This window comes from Ischnura elegans, chromosome 4 (genome assembly GCF_921293095.1).
Source record: "Ischnura elegans chromosome 4, ioIscEleg1.1, whole genome shotgun sequence".
NCBI lineage: Eukaryota > Metazoa > Arthropoda > Insecta > Odonata > Coenagrionidae > Ischnura > Ischnura elegans.
Genome location: NC_060249.1, coordinates 76,662,277 through 76,679,531, shown reverse-complemented (window position 1 = coordinate 76,679,531; position 17,255 = coordinate 76,662,277). Strand labels below are relative to the sequence as shown.

The 17,255-nt window shown below is 36.3% G+C and overlaps 1 protein-coding gene across 3 annotated transcripts in view; it reads left to right on the top strand.

Annotated features, from left to right (window-relative positions):
• Positions 1-17,255, top strand: part of LOC124157683 (roundabout homolog 2-like) — a 984,420-nt gene that overhangs the window by 772,551 nt on the left and 194,614 nt on the right. For all 3 annotated transcript variants that reach the window (XR_006864642.1, XM_046532623.1, XM_046532622.1), the window contains one exon: positions 986-1,147. Coding sequence is in view for 2 of the 3 variants with exons in the window: in XM_046532623.1 (XP_046388579.1) it covers positions 986-1,147 (162 nt within the window). In the remaining variant the exon portion in view is untranslated. The remainder of the gene's footprint in view (positions 1-985; positions 1,148-17,255) is intronic.

Sequence of the window (17,255 nt, the reverse complement as noted above, 5' to 3'; positions counted from 1 at the left end):
GAAATGCTCATATTTTGTAAAAATTTGGTGATATTACCGTAGAATGAAATGCATGTGAATTGATTTCTCATGAAATAAGGTTTTTCTAGTTCCTTCGTTTTCTCTTTTTGAATTTGCATGGAGTACCAGTAGTTAAGACTCGAATATTAATGTTTTCATTCATAAATTGTGGTGTACGTTTAATTTAGGATTGAAAATTATAAGCTACGAGAATAATTGGTTGACTATAATTTACTAAAGTCTATTTTTAATTGCTTGATTAACTGGCTGTGATTGAACAATTTATGGCTCATTACATGGTAAGCCCTAGCACTGTTATATTCTAAACAATATAACTTTATTTACTTTCTACTTCACGAGTTTTTTTTAAGGATAATTCCATTATTTTATATGCTGGCCCCGCAGTTTGCGTAGACAGACTGACACGCTACAAACATAATTTTAATTATACGCTTAAGGCTTCGTACGAATGAATGAAGTAGTGTATCGGTCATATTGGCATATTTCACTTGGGCTCAGCGTGCCCCGAAAAGCATGTTCCTGTCTCTTTCAGCTATCGTGTGAGTGTGCATCTTTTCTTCCATTCTTGTGCACTTGTCTATACCTTCTGTTAATATGAATTGGTTGCTCTGGGAAGCTTTGTGCTCACGTATTACTACAGGAGAAAAAAATTGAAAAAACACATAATGCTGTTAGAAATATGAAGAAAATTCAGAAATATGCATTAAGGAATACGTAAGTTAGTAGGCTGCACTATGAGCAATCTAATAGATTTGTGATTTCTAATGCTGTAAAATATAATAAATATTATATTAATTAAATTAATATTAACTCTCCAAGATTTCCGTCAATAGGTAGCTCTTTATATTAGTTTTCGAATGGTATTTCGATTTACATTTTTTCAAAAAAGTCATGCTTCCGTAAGTTATCTGTAGGTATAGATGGAGTGAATTTCCTTCTAAACCAATCACGGATTTCATTTCAGGTATCCTGGGTGAGACGGCGCGACTGGCATATCCTTACCTCTGGTTTGTTTACCTACACCAACGATGAAAGATTTCAAGTGATACATTCTCATGGATCGGATGACTGGACTCTGCAAATCAAGTACGTCCAGACGAGGGACAACGGAACATATGAGTGCCAGGTAAGAGAATTCTTCAAATTCTTCAAATCAGAAATTATTTAGTATATGAAAACCTTGAAACTTATTCTATGATGCCAGTGGCGTAGCCACAGAGGGGGTGTCCGGTTAACAACCCCCTTGAGCCTTAAATATGTAAGCCCAAAATGAGTAAGGTAGCTTCAATAAATAAACAAAAATATATATTCCAGTGCTGTAAATCGCGTTTTAAACACGAAAAAAATCCCAAAATTTAGCGGAACCTCCTTTGACCTGTGTTTTTTTTTTACATTCAGCCTGGATGAGCCCGAAATCTTCGGCAAACCCCCCAACCCCATTTTAAAATCCTGACTAGATTTCTTTCTGGGGCTGAATATTCTTCGGAAGAGGTACCGATAGCTTGAAGCTATTTGTCTTGAGTGTTCATAGAAAAGAAGTTTCTGATAACTGTATAATTATTATATTTATAATCATTTCGTTGGCACTTAGTTATCAAAATAGTGTCCGAGCAGCATGACTTAGGGTAACTATATGAGTCAGGAATGCATGCGTTAAGTCTGGCTGTCAATTGTCGTCGATTGCCAAAATAATTTTATTGGGATACAGGACCTGCGCATATAAGATCCTTTTTGGTGCTTCATAGTATTTCATAATATCGTGTTTTATAGAATTAATCTCAATATCTAGTTTTCAAAATAAATCATATGGATTGTTTAAAATTTTGAGGTCAATGGGACCGAAATGCGATTACGTGTTTTCAATTGACGAAAATATTTCCTGAGCTTATATCGCCGACACAAACCTTTCCTGATACCTATTCTTTAACCGTTTTCTGGTTATTATTTTGGAAAATCAATTTTTAACCTTCAGCAAACAACGTTTCATTTTGATTCCTCCTGATGTAGCGTCCGTACACAACTCTACGATTGAATAGAGTAGAAAATGCGCTAATGATATAACGCTTCGTTTTTTTAAATTATGTATTCAAAAATTTCGCGTTGATAATATTTCACAACGCTTTATTTACGGTACATCTCGATAGGAAAGCTGTGCAATTATAGCTCGAGTCTCAATATAGATATTAAATGAACTTATAAAGCTAACAGCTGGTAGACAGGGAACTCAATTAGGCCATGAGACCTCGATTGATTCATTTGGAGGAATGTTACATCGATTATGGATAGTTTTCGTAAAAATTATGTGCTCTCCAGGTATACCTGATACTCATTTGCCATTGTTTTCTTCACCCATTCACCTTTTATGGTATATAAGCGTGATTTAGTGAGCATGATAATTATTGCATCTATTGATGCTGGGAAAATCAATCGCTTTTTGGCTCTCATCCTATACACATAGGGAATGAGAGGAACTAGTTGCCTATAGTGTGGCAACAGAGTCAAACCTATGTCTTTTCTTGCACTCTTCTCACCAAAATCCATTGGTATATGGGCTTATTATCACTTATTATTATTGCTAACACACATTATATTACTGTCTGCTATTTGGGAAAATTTGTCGAGGAAAATGTAAGTATTTTAACTTCCATGGGAATCGTTTTTTGATAAAATGTAGATGCATTACAAAATGCTAAGCTTTTCATAATATTTTGTTAAAACATCGTTTGCTGTCTCATATGAATGTAAAACTCGCTTAGCTCGCTGGGGGGGCTCTGCCCCCCCTAGGCCCCCCCGAAAAAGGCCTTCGGCCTGTTATGCTCACTCTGGGAGGTCTTACACTTTTTGTTTGCTACTTGTTACTTAAGGATCGTTTACTTTTAAGCTGGCTAGCTTAGGTATAAGCAATATTTCCACTTTCACGTAAAACGAGCGCATGGTACGTAGGCTACAATGTGAATGTAAATATTTATAAAGAGAAACGTTTTTCTGAGGGGCTAAAAAAGTAAAATAAATTTCTACGAGTTTCTCTAACTTATTCAATTCAAATACAAAAAACGTTGAGACCACGTTCCACTGTAACACCCAATGCATACGTAATATCATAACATAACGACTTTACGAATTACAATGAAAAACACGTTTATTAATTATTTTCCACAAAACAACCAAATTCTTGATATACGAATAAGATGTAACAGCTGTTCCCCTTCGTAAGCGAATTACGTTGGGACTGAATATCAATATCTAGAAACAAATGCGCCTTAGCATGAATTGGGGCTAGTATAACGAATTTTATCGAAATATTATTTATCGTGATCGTGAATGATTTCACTTCAGAAATGCCTCTATTTAAAGTTTTAATGAATCGGGATACACAAATATCTCAGCTTTAATATCCAAAACGCAATGCGCAATAACTCTGGTGAGAACGGAGTGAGTAACGGATCACAGCCTTTCAAGACATTGTGAATGTCAAGATTTCGATAATTTTCACAGTGGAATAACTTAGTCACTCAAGGAAACGTGATTTTCGCAAGACAAATAATTGAATAAGAAATACCTTTATTTGCACTTATCTTCCATATTGTATTATTCACTTCCTTAGATGCACCAGCTCACGGATAACATTGTACATTAAAAAGGAAATTAACGGAAAAAGGAACGTAAACAAAAATAAAAAGTTATCACCATCACAAAACAAGATAATAAAATCATTTTTACCAACCTATTGATAAATAAAAATATTATTTGTTTCGGTAACCAGTGGACGAAATCTTCGTGCCACTATGAAAGCTTCGACAGTTAGTCCGGAGAAAAAACAGGATCAACTATCTACTTCAAGTTTTATTCTTCAACCATTTTTAAAGAGTCACAACAAAGTAACCACAAACAAACCCTTGGCTACAAAAAAGTACATAGATACTTTTTTCTGTTGATAAAAAATGGCATTGTCCGCGAATATACAAAATATACATTTCATGGAAATCTTAACACCTATATTATGTAAGACTTGTTTAAAACTCTTTCTACTACAATCGTGTATCGCCAGCAAGATACGAACTATAGTCAACAGCACGAATCATATTTCTAATATGGCATTTAGAGCACTTGTTAACTTTGAAATTAATAACCACCACACTCTTGATGTAATATACCAAAAACAACAACTAATTTCTTACCTTACATTTCTCCGCTTTTGATTTGAATGCGCTTTGATTTAAACAGATGTTTGTTCTTGCGGAAAGAAAACGCAAAGAAATAGACACTTCAATTATTACTTATATTTATCAGTTTTTCGTTTCATTTCCTTTATCTTCTTTCCCAGTTTAGCTCCTCTTGTTTGCATAAACAAATATGTTGCCATGATTGTTTGCTTGTATGACTGCCGCGCCGCCATTGGAATTTGGTGGCCATATTTTAAACTAATCCCCATACACTCAATTTTATATGAATAGACGGATAAATAATTGTAAATTTAGTGTTTTCATAATTTTTCCTGGGGTTTCAGACAATTTTAGAGGGGGTCTTCATTAGACTTTTTGCCGTATCTCGTCTCGTTCACCCCAAACATTTGTATACGTGAATGAATGAATGAATGAATGAATGAGTGGTCGTTAAGGGGCTTCATGTTATATAGATTGTAAATTTAGTGTTTTCATAATTTTTCCTGGGGTTTCAGACAATTTTAGAGGGGGTCTTCATTAGACTTTTTGCCGTATCTCGTCTCGTTCACCCCAAACATTTGTATACGTGAATGAATGAATGAATGAATGAATGAATGAATGAGTGGTCGTTAAGGGGCTTCATGGGGCCGATTGTGTAACTTGGCTACCTTTCGTTCGTTAGAGATCCGTTCACTCTCGATTGAGTTCCCAGTACTCGAACGTTAGCTGTAAGTGCGATTGTGTATGGACGATCGTCAACAAGCAATCGAAAGTTACGACGTTGTCATATTTACTTGGAATTGGGAATAAGTTTCGCGATTGTTTTCCTTGAGCGCATGCGCAGTAAGGCCGAGAGTGGCTGTGTTTGTTTTGAATAGCGAAACTAAGTTAACAATATTGGTTTCAGATACAATCGGCCAATTAAGTTTATATTATTGAAAGAATTTAACTTTGCGTATAAATCAATCTTTCTCAATTCAGTATTAAATACCTTCCTTTCCGTTGGAGCGTAGCTGATATTTGGGATTAGTAGTTTTTACTCAGATATCGCTGACTATTTAGAAATGCCGCGGTAAGTCTCCATTTCGTTACTTTTGCAATTCGCTAAATAATAACTTGTATCATTTGTAATTGACTTAATTCATTTAGAGGAAATATATGAGCGGATATTCGATATTGATAGGCTCTCGTCTTCGCCTTTGTGTGTCTGTAAGGAGCAATGCCGCAGAATATTGAATATTTGCAAGAAATAAAAACTGACGAGTGTGAATTAGTACGACGTCTTAATAATAGTCGCAAGGTAAACAGTTAAAAAAGCACGTAACTCATGAAATAAATAAGTACGTTAATATTCTCAATCAAAAACATTCTCATCATCACAAACCTTTCACCTATTACTTGAAAGAAAAAGCAAATATGCAGAGTCATCTTTGATATCTCCTCTCGTCTCAAACACCCGAATATCACTTCAAAAAATTTACCCTTTCTGAGGAAACCATATCGCATCAGAGACATTAATTGAAGTACATAAACCATATAAATTCAACTTAATTTAAGACGTCATTGAGAACTTAAAATAAACTATTTGAATACATAAATTAAATCATTTACTTGTCAATAACTGCCCGATGATCCGAATTAAATTATTAAACATTGTAGAGAATATAATTTTGGCAATGTATTATAGCACGACTATAATTTACCTAATATACTATAGTGGAATCACGTTTAAATCAAGCATACAAAAAGGATAATTTCATTTGAATTGCACACACATTACATAGCGAAGCAATTGTAAACGTCCTCATCTTTGTATCGTATAGTAAACTAACACGTACAAATTGTATTTATCGATGTAATTTCACTACTTATTCACGTTATTAAAAACATAACACAATGATGTATAAATTAAATAGAATGTTTAATTCACTTAATTCCACATGAGTTAATTTCATTTCAAATGCACACACGTTACACAGCGAAGCAAATGTAAACTTGCTCATCTTTAAACCATAGTGAACTAATACGCACAAATTGCAATTATTTATGTCAATTCACTACAAATTCACGTAATCAACAACATAACACTGCGATTTATGAATATTATTGATTGCATAATTCACTTAATCCCAAAAAAAGGACAAACAACGTGGCCATGAAAGGTAATAAACATTTAAATTCCATCCCAAACCTCACCTGCGAACGATTCGATAGCCTTATCGTCAAGTGATGTGTTGACGAAGAGATGCTTTCGATCGAGAGCCGGAATACTTTCGAACGTAAAGTTACACAATCGCTCCTTCAATTGTTTTCGAGTTGTTGATCAAAATTCCACGGGAACCGGATCGTTACGTTCGAACGTAAAGTTACACAATCGGCCCCCATGTTATATAGATATATATAGATTAGCTTTTTATCTTACATCATTTTATTACATTTAGTTCCCCTTGTACGATGCAGATATAAACAAGCCATAAATTTAGTTTTAACTAATTAACCATTAATTTAATAGAAACTATATTGAACTTTCAAGAATAAAATAGCTAGATAATGGCATCAATTTTAATTCTATTATTAATACAAAAACTGATATATTTTTATATAAAGCATAGGCATTAGTTTTGGTTCCAATAATAACTGATTAAAATTTGCGCATTTCGTCAACTAAACTGGACGAATCTGCATTGCTAGTGCTCAAGCGTTCTTTTATTTCTTTTGAAATAAAAAGCTATTAATACCTTAATCACCGTGTCCGAAGAAAACTATGGATTAACGAGAAAATCATCTTGGAGTTTTTATATCTCTTATAATTCAAGGCTTTTATAGATCCAATATTATGGAAACAATAAAACTATGGTTTTATTTTTTACTTCTTGATATTTAATGGTCCAGTGTACCTTTAAATGTTTCATGCAAAATTTTCACTGAACATCTCATACGTGCGCCAAAATAGTTTTCAGGTATTGAGATTTTTCTCATTTTCTGTGAAGTATGACCACATTAAGCCCAATTATATTCTTTTTATGTGAGGACGATAGTTTAGACTGATAGATTGATAACAACGCTATTGGTATCAGAATGGATAATTTCGGAAGCAAAAAAAAACAATATTAGGTGTAGAACGGGAATAAATAAGTTGCAGGCCACTCGGCGTTACTCGGAAAAGATAGAATCTAGAGAAAAGAGAAATTTTGAAGTTGGAATTCATTGTCTCATTGCAGGGTTTTTAGGCACGCTGGACCACAGGCAATGGAAAAAAACGAATTTCGTATAACGCGCATGGGATCGGCTCATACCCCGCCCCACAACATTGATCGCAGTGTGTCCGTAACTGTGTAGACCGAAATCATCTTGTGAACTCATACCCCAGCAAAATGTTTGCGCCAATAGGATCAATAGTTAAGTGTAGTATTATTTGAGATACATTTTTCCTTTGATTGAGTGAAGAGGTGTGCCTACCCGGCGGGATGTCCAACCACAGAATTTGAATGAGGCGACGCACAGTGGGCGGAAATCGGAAAAAGCCGGACAAAATTACAAAATGGCTTTTTTTGAGTTATAAACTTAACACTTCGCAGGTACAGACAAAAATGATTGAAATTTATGCATATGTACTTCATTTAACATAGATCTTACCCATTACTGAGATACAGAGGCTCAAACGTGAGCAAATTTTCATAAAAACGCCCGTCTTGAATTTTCTCTGAAAATCTTCCAAAGTAAGTGGATGGTGAAGTTATGGGTGGATTCTTGCGGAATAAAAAACCACAAAATCTGTTGGCATTTTAAAAAAGCTATAAGTTCCCGTGGAAATACCCCCGTTAAGACGGTCAAAGGCTCCACTCCGCGGTGTCATAAACCGACCGTTTTCGAAGTAAAATCCTGAGGGTCAGGGATCGGAGAGTGAAGAAGGTATAAGGGTCTCAGCTGGTATCTTTCTGGTAGGTCTTTTTGTATGAGTCCCAGGAAAACAACTCACTTTTTCGAGGTTTGAACGCTTTTAATAGAAGTATGGTCTTCGATCGTATCCAAAGAAAACGAAATCAACTTCGATGAAACGTGCACTTACATCGCATGAAAAATCTCCACTGTCTTCACCATAGACCATTTGAGAATCGGTGTCTTGAAGAAAAACATAAAAACGGTGAATGGTGAGCGTTAAAACCCATACAGCTTCAATAACCTTACCGCGTCGCGGCTAATCCAACTCCCGACGCGCGGAGACGAACCCTGCCGCGCGATCGAAAAATCAATGTCATTTCCGGCGACGCAAACTTATTTCAAAGAAAACTGCATAAAAACCTTAATAAATCTTCAAAGAATGCTCTAATATAAATTACTCCGCGTGAATTTGCCAAAAACGCATTTGAAACTCTACCTAAATGTAAAACTTTGTCGAAAAACAGTATCCGCCATTTTGTTACTGCACGGTAAGAATTTCTGTACAGTATTCTTTAATATTACGGAAAATTAAAGAAAAAACACCATGCCAACAGATTTTGTGGTTTTCTATTCCGCAAGAATCCACCCATAACTTCACCATCCACTTTGGAAGATTTTCAGAGAAAATTCAAGACGGGCGTTTCTATGGAAATTTGCTCACGTTTGAGCCTCTGTATTTCAGTAATGGGTAGGATCTATGTCAAATGAAGTACATATCCATAAATTTCAATCATTTTTGAGTGTACCTGCGAAGTGTTAAGATTATAACTCAAAAAAAGCCATTTTTTAATTTTGTCCGGCTTTTTCCGATTTCCGCCTACTGTGCGACGTAAGAGATGGTATTGATAAAATGGCAGGAAGGATGTAACAAATGCGGTTAAAAGTAAAACTATGGGATTTAGTGGGATAAAATTTACCTATGTACTAACTTCGGTTACAATCCGTGTAGCCGTATGGAAACGCATAACGGACAAACAATACAAAAGAGAATATATATGGGTACCTGCCGGGAAGAAATATAGATGCGATATCGGTTATTTCTTTCAGAGAGGTAAGACTATTTTCCACGAATTCATAGATTTCTCTATTTCTCCAGTACAAAGTATTGTTTCTCAATGGCTACCATAGGTCGATAGCATTTTTTTCTCTTTCGTTCGCAATAAATTACTTTCTCCCAAGTTCAATAATTCGTTCCTTATCTCTCTCTCCAACCATGGAATCCCTCTATTTTGTCGAAGCAATTCCCTCTTCCCAAGCCCTCCTTCCTTCAATCCTTCATCACAGCTTCCCCTTTTTTCAAGCCTTCTCATCTGCGCCTCCTATTTTATGCCGCACGCGGCCTTTCCGAGATAATTCTTTTTTCTCTCTCTTTCTACCCTTTTTAGGTCTTAATGATTCATGGGTGTTCTTAAATTGTAATGGGGGAATGTGCCCACGTGCTCTCTTAACTCTTGCAAGACCAATGAGACGTCGTCGGGGATAGGAGTACTCCCGGATCCTGTTGTAGGAGGAAATGCATCGTTAGGAACGTTGAGGAACGTATGACTTCAAATTAATTATGTAACAGTTAAAAATAGGAATCGTAATTTTGATACCACTAACGTTGTTTTTATCCTATCAGCCTTAGTTATTATCCTCAAATGGAATGAATATAATTGGGGTTAAGGTGGTATTACTTAACCTCTTACAGAAAATGATAAAAAACTCCACACGTGAAAATTATCACAAATAATATATGCATACCGGGACTAGCCACGGTGATAACTTTATGAAGTCATTCTAAATGTACAAACTGTGCGGTACAGCACACCATGCACAAATTCGGTAATGCACAAATTGTGCAATTGTCCGGTATTGTCCTCAAATTTCCACAGGGGAGAAAGACACCACAGTAGTTGAACTGCCCGAAGCAACCGACCGGAAATCGGGGGATACGGGTTGGAATCTCGGTCAAGGCGAATGACTTTTTCCCTGTGAATTATACACACATTCATGAATGGTAATCGTGAACATATTAAATGGCTTCAAATTGGCGTGTGCTAATGTGAATTAAGGGGAACACTACTAAGGCTACACGGCCTATAATCGATGTAAAAAGAGAGTCTTTAATGGCCTTAAAAATTTGGCAATACTCGTCAAATTAAACTGTTGCTCTTCCCGAATAACCTGCAGGCAGTTTCTGTGATAGTTTACGGGAGTAATGCTTCCTCGTCAGGGATTGCCGCAGCCGCAGACGCACCACGCGAATGAAACCTTTGTAAGGCTCTAGAGACCTCGCTAAGGTAACCGGGACCCCACTAAGGATGCCGGGTTATTATTACAAACACACCACCTGTGATCCTTCGCAGATGTAATGGAACCATGTTAAGGATGGCAAGTATTCACACAATCAAACTCACAAGCTTTAAAAGAATTCACAAACACACACACATAATGGAACACAATTCCGGGAGAAGAGCTCAAAAAGAGCGTACTCAAAAAAGAAAAAAACACAAATGAACGAGGGTGAGTGCCGGATACGCGTATTTTGAGCACAACGTGCTCTTTTTCAGCAAACTGAAGGGGAATACTCACTTATAACATGAGGTTGTAAGTGAAATAACTCGAGGATAGCTTGGAAAAAATAGGAAATCGAGGCAGGGAGGTGGGGTTCCAATGGGTGAACTAGGTGAACGGGCATTGGTTGATATAGTGTGGAAGGGGGCGTTGGATGTTCCAATTACTTGCAAGAAGAGAGTGGGGGTGGTGAGTGAGAAATCCTTCCCCTTTTACTTACGGGGAAAACTATTAATTCTTCCAATTTATTTTATTCTCCGTCATTGCAGAGAAATTTCTGCTGATAATGGCCCAGTATTAAATGTTTGCGAGAATTATTTATTGCTCTTTATTATTTATTGCAAGTCTTCAACATAAACCAATAGTTTACCATCGCTTAGTCACACTTTTGATTAGTTAAGGACTCCTCATAGAGTTAGCCATACATAGGAGGGAGTAAAACTATTTCCAAGGGAAAGTAGGTTATTCGCATTGTTTGATCGTATATTAAAAAGAGAAATAACAGGGGAATTGACAGTTCTGTCCGTTAGTTAGTCGAGAAAGAAAAAAATCCTTCAAAATATTTTACATTCCGTATCGAAGACGTGTTTCTGCTGAAAACAGCACTGATTCCATGTTTGGATTACTAATCGCAATTTAACATCATCTAATTAGTTGTTTTTTGTTCTTGTTTAGTCACACTGTTTGATCATTTGAGTGCCGCACACACTCAGAGTTAGCCATATCTCTAGTTTGAATTCAACTATCTCGTCTCCGCCTCGCGGGCCGCTGCATAGATACACTGCATAAACCGTTTAGAATAATTAATCTGGGTTTTCCGTGCTTTTGTCCGACTCCGGCAGTTTGTTCCGTGCGCGATCGTCGAGTGCAGCGGCCGTATCTCTGTGTGCCCCGTGGGTTCAGAGGTCTCTTGTGCACTTGGTCCTTTGTGAATTCCGCTGGGGCCGATTTAATCGCGCCGCCGGGAACTAGTTTTAGCGCTTCTCTTCAGATGTCCCCGCTCCCTATTCTCACCCTGTCACAAACGGTCTGCAATTCGTACGACACGGTAATTATCCTCCATCCTCATCCAGCCCCCACTTGTACTGTGCAACCATAGAAAAGCGCAGACTTTTACCCGGACTAGTTCGTTTGCTCTCCACGGTATGCCATTTAGTTAGCGTCGTTTTAATGGAAGGTAGTAAAGAATGCAATGATTGCGTGGGTAATCATGAATTTAAATGGTTTCAAATTAAATCTTCAAATAATGAATATTGTAGGTAAGTACATAGTACGATCCAGTTTCAAGTTTATAATAATTACTTCTGGGACAAGTTTTCAAAGGATTATTTTTTTAAATTTACATTGAAAATAATGCACATATTTTAATTCTGTTCATTCTGAGCTGCTCATTAGTTTGCAATGTGTTTAACGACTGAACGAAACCACATTGTAGCAATCGCCAGCTATTAGACCAATAAGATATGAAAATATTTCAACGGCATTTGAAACCCAACAACGCGGAAATCGATTCCACGAATAACCTGGGGGCCGGTTTTGTGACTTGGCTAACGTTCGATTGTTATAGATTCGATCACTCTCAATTAAGCTCGTGGTATACGCGATTAGGGACCGACGATCATCACCAGGCAATTGTAAGTTACAACTTTGTCAGATTTACTTGGATTTGCTATGCGTATCTCGACTGATCCCCTTGTGTGCATGCGCAGTAAGGCTAAGAGTGTCTGTGGTCGTTTTTAAAAGCGAAACGAACTTCACACCGTTGGTCTCAGAGACAATTGGCCAATTAGGAATATATAATTGAAAGACATTCGCTTTGCATAGGAAGCATTATTATTCTGTTCAATATTAAATCCTTTCATTTCCGTTGGTTAGTAGCTGATATTCAAAATGAAAATTAGGGTACAATTTCGGATGCTAAGGTTTGCTAGATTTATTCCTCGGAAATGTGACTGCGCTTAATGAAAACAACTACTTTATTTGCGAAATTTTCTCCACTTAGTGAATGAATTAAATTTGCTTAACGTTTCGATCGTCGGATATATTTCCTCAACTTTTGAAGTTGCACGATAAATAACTTGTTTCTAAATGTGACTCTTTCGTCGATCGCCACCGGTTGAATCGTAAACCGATTGCCAACGCAGTATACTCATCAGGATTTCCAAACGAACTAGTTTTAACGCTTCTCTTCAGACGACCCCAATTCTCATTCTTACCCTGTCACAAACGGTCTGCGGTTTGTACGACACCTTAATTATACCCCATCTAACCGCGCATTCCCTCTGCAACTTTGCCCCAGCTAAAATCACGACGTCTATGTTTCGATTGCATAGTTCGTCCGCCCCCGTGATCCGTCATTTAGTTAACGCCAATTTTATTATACTTCGATGGATAGAAATGTAGTTTGTACTTATTAAATAGGTAATCGGAATAAGAAATTATTAAAATTCACTTAATCTAGGCAGCCGCATATTTATGATAGATTAAATCAGCTATGTTACTATTCAGTTATTATCTTTACAGTCACATTAAGTTTCAGCTGTTCTGTGGTCATTATAAACTATGAATATTTTCGATCAGCTGGATTTAATTTTTCTAGTTATTTCGGGTTAAAAGTATTAAATTTTGGATTTCTATCTATTTAAAAAAAATGATGGTTTTTGCCTTGTTTGTGCGCTTGCTAATAACTTGCTTATTTTTGTTAACTTTTCTTGGATCTCCACACTATGGATGATTACATTTCTGTTGATTGCGACGTTTCACCGTATCAGTATTCACATTGATCATCGTATCAATCGAATCGATCGTCGTTTGCAATTTATACGACGCAGTAATTAACTCAGAACCTCCTTTCCTCCTACCGATCACACTGTGCCCCAACAAAAAACGGTTCCTATTATTTCGTTTGTCCATGGCGATAATCTATTGACTTAAGGCCATTTTTATGTCCATTTGGTGAACAACATTGAATTGCGTACAGAGTGAAATAAGATGATCTTAACGATCGAATTAATTCCCTCTCAGTGGATTCTCCCAGGTTGATTTATTTCTAGGAATCAAATTTATACTTGATTTCGTAATTATGGCCAAATGCCATATTATCCATTTTCCAATGCTATTTTGTACCAGTTTCTTATCTGGTAAGTAGCCAACGATATCGATGATTTAGTCTCTTCTTCAGGATGCTAAAATGATTGAGTTACATATCTTCTGGTAATTCTTGATCATGGAATAAGGTAGGTCTAGAAAGGGTTCATGGTACATTAGGAAGTTACTAATACCAATTTCTCCAAGTTGCTCTGAGAGAATATGTAAATTTCTTGGGTATTTGGAAATAATAATTGGGTAAGAGGTTCTATATGCCCTGACGAAGCATGAAAAATTTGAGCAATTTTGAGCCCATATTTCTATTGTTCTACCCTCAAACACTTCATTTAGGATTGCTTTATTTGGCCAATAAGTGATTTCAAGAGTGTAAATTGGTAACACGATGTTTCATCAAACTCATAGGAGTTACTTATTCACGAATTTTATCTCTTATGAATTGGTTTGTTCCATAGGTAGGTCAAACAGATGAAAGAGTAAATACGGTGTAATGTAAAAAGTACTTCGTCGAATGGTAAATTAAAGCGAAGGGTCACAGTATTACACAGAATTAACAGTAAAGTTTATTAGAGCTAATTATTAATTAATTTCATTAATAATCCAAAGACATCAAAGTGAATCCATACACTTAGCAATATAGAAAACGAATGTTTAGCTGATAACTCTTGTGACTTTTAACCCTAAAGCATGAAAGAATAAGTCATAAAATATGTGACTCAAAAAGTAAAAGGCAGATATTGACCTTTCTGAGATTTCTTGGATAAATTTTTAAATAATTATTTTAAATATTTTCTTTATTACTTTTGCTACTCAAGGCATTTCCAGGATGGGAAAGTGTTTGCGCAAGTGTATTGATTCAAATCCTTCAGTTAGAATATTTACGCCTGAAAGTATGTTATAACAAGAATAGATCATCTTCGTGAATAAAGAATGAGAGTTCGCAGCCCACGCACAATTTGTCTTCTTTTATTAGCTGTTCCATTACTTCACCATCTCCTTCTGGCCTTGAAAAGAGATTCACTCAGGTGTATTTTTGCCATACCAACTCTTTTCAAGTGCTTTTCTGTACCACTGGATAACGGTAGTTTGGATTTTGCCCGTAAAATTTGGAGAGTTTTCCGTCGAAAGTTTTTAATTTACATGATGGATGCCTAGAATATTGGAAAAGTTACCCAGACCAGGAAATTGGGCATGGAATTTCCGGTCAACTTACCTCTCCTGCCACTGAAATTCGTCTCGCTAGTGTAGCTGAAATAATGAAATGGCTGAGATTGACAAAGGGCTTGAACTAACAATAAGTGAAAACTCTTGTTAGTTCATGCAGAATATAAAAAAATACCAAAAAATCGTATTTTTAATAACCTTTTGTTTGAAAGAGCGTCACTCAGATCTTTCGTTTTCTTCAGTTGGAGTTTCTTTTTTCCGTCTAATGCCTTTACATGTTCACTATGCTACAACAGGTATAGATTTTGTCTTATTCGTTTAGTCTATACTGGCAAATTATAAGAATAGTCAGCGTACCAAATTTAATTTAAGAGCAATGACAAGTCTGTATAGATCTATGCTGTTAAAATATACCTGTGAAGGAAAAATTTGGTCAAAGATAACGGTTAGTCTTCTATTGGTACTTCTCTTATATGTGTTCTTACGTAATTTTCACTGCAATGTATATTCATTTACCTAAAGTTTGTATTTTGTCTAATACGAGTTCTTTTGATTGTTATGAATAATATGTTTTTAATGGACAATGTCAAAGAACAATAACCCATATTATTACTATATTATCTTTTATCAATGATACTTGAGGCATCAATCGTATCGACTGTTTATCAGCTTCCAGTGCAATCTAAAATAGCCTGACCATAGTTAGAAATTGTCATCGTTTTCTTTCGAATCACGGTGGATGCTTGTATGAATGCGAAAAAAAGTAAGACGAAGTAACATTTTTTATGAACGGTATCCTTGAGGAGTTTAACATGCCCAAAAATATAAAACTGTGGAAATTAATATCCCCTCGCTGTCTTGTTCTCTTAGTTATCTCCTATGTAAATGATCTCCTAATGTTTTTCTTTTCTATCCTTTACAATCCTTCCATTTATACCTCCATGCTCCTGTTTCCTCACTCCCTCTGTCATGTAGAATCGCTCGCATTACAAATCCGAAATCACTCTGGGAAGCCCTTCCTATTTTTCTTTGCTCTCCCCGACCCTATTCACTCTCCCATATCCTTCCCCTGGTTCGCCCTCCTGGATACTAAGTTCCTTCTCGTATATTTCCCACCATAATCTTATTCCTACCCTCTCTTTCCCTTGCTGCTATCCCCATCCTCTTTCCCCAACCCTATACTCTCGCCTTAACCTTTCAGTCTCCTTGAAGACATGTAACGCTGAGACAGCAGCGAAGCGACCGATCTCCTTTGCTTTTTCATGACCTTTTTTTCTGATTCCTCTTTGCTGAGAGTGGTCTCCCTCCCTCTAAGAATTCTTCCTTCTTTTTCCAGTCTTCTGTATCCCAATCCTTTCCTTTGGTTTTTGTGTTCGTCTTCTAAAAAACTCTGTCGGTTGTTTGTTTGTTCGTTTGAGCCATTTCTGGGATTCGTGGGAGGAAATTCCGCATCGATCATTATTTAAATACCCAGGTTGTGACAGAATTATAATGCGTCAGGTTATTAATATATTAATTTCATATCTCCTACTTTTTATCTCCAAGCAACCATATTTGCAAGCAAAATGCGCTTCATACAAGTTCTTCAATGCCTATTTAATCATAAAGTTCATCAAAGAAAATATCGAGGCATGCAGTTTGAGGTGTCCTCAATCCTATTAATTTATAGGGCGACTTCTTTCCCTGTTTTCATATTACCTCCGGTTAATTTTGCTTTCTCCCCCCTAGTAATGTGGATATTTTCAACAAAGAACTATGAAGGCGTCAGTTATCTATTCCAAAATAGAGAGAAAGTAAGGAAAAACAAGACAGAACTCAAATTTGGTTCAATTCGTTCATCAGGAAAATAGTCCTTCATTTGTTAAGCCCACTCTCACTTACATAATATTTTGAAAATTTATCTAAGAGACCAGCATCGATACACTATTAGTGTCCAGTTCTGTTTGTTCTCATATAAGGTGATTGATCACCCCCTGCCAAACACAATAGAGGAGGCTCACAGGGTATTTTGTAGATGTAGATGTATAACAATGCCGTGGATGTTTAAACTAGTAGACAACATCAACAAAGTTCGTGGAATAGCACATTGTTTTTTTACTTTTCTTCAACCATAAATATACCAAGTTTCACCAAGTAATTGATTGATTTGATTCGAGTGTTAAATCTAAAAGCCATGCTGATCTAATCCTTTTTCAACTTTTTTATGAACCTGCATTAAAAAGGTTGTGAAGTGGTGAAAGTGCCCATTTCTTGTAATGCTATTTGAATCAATATGACTTCCTGTGTTTTCTCATGGTTTTATCC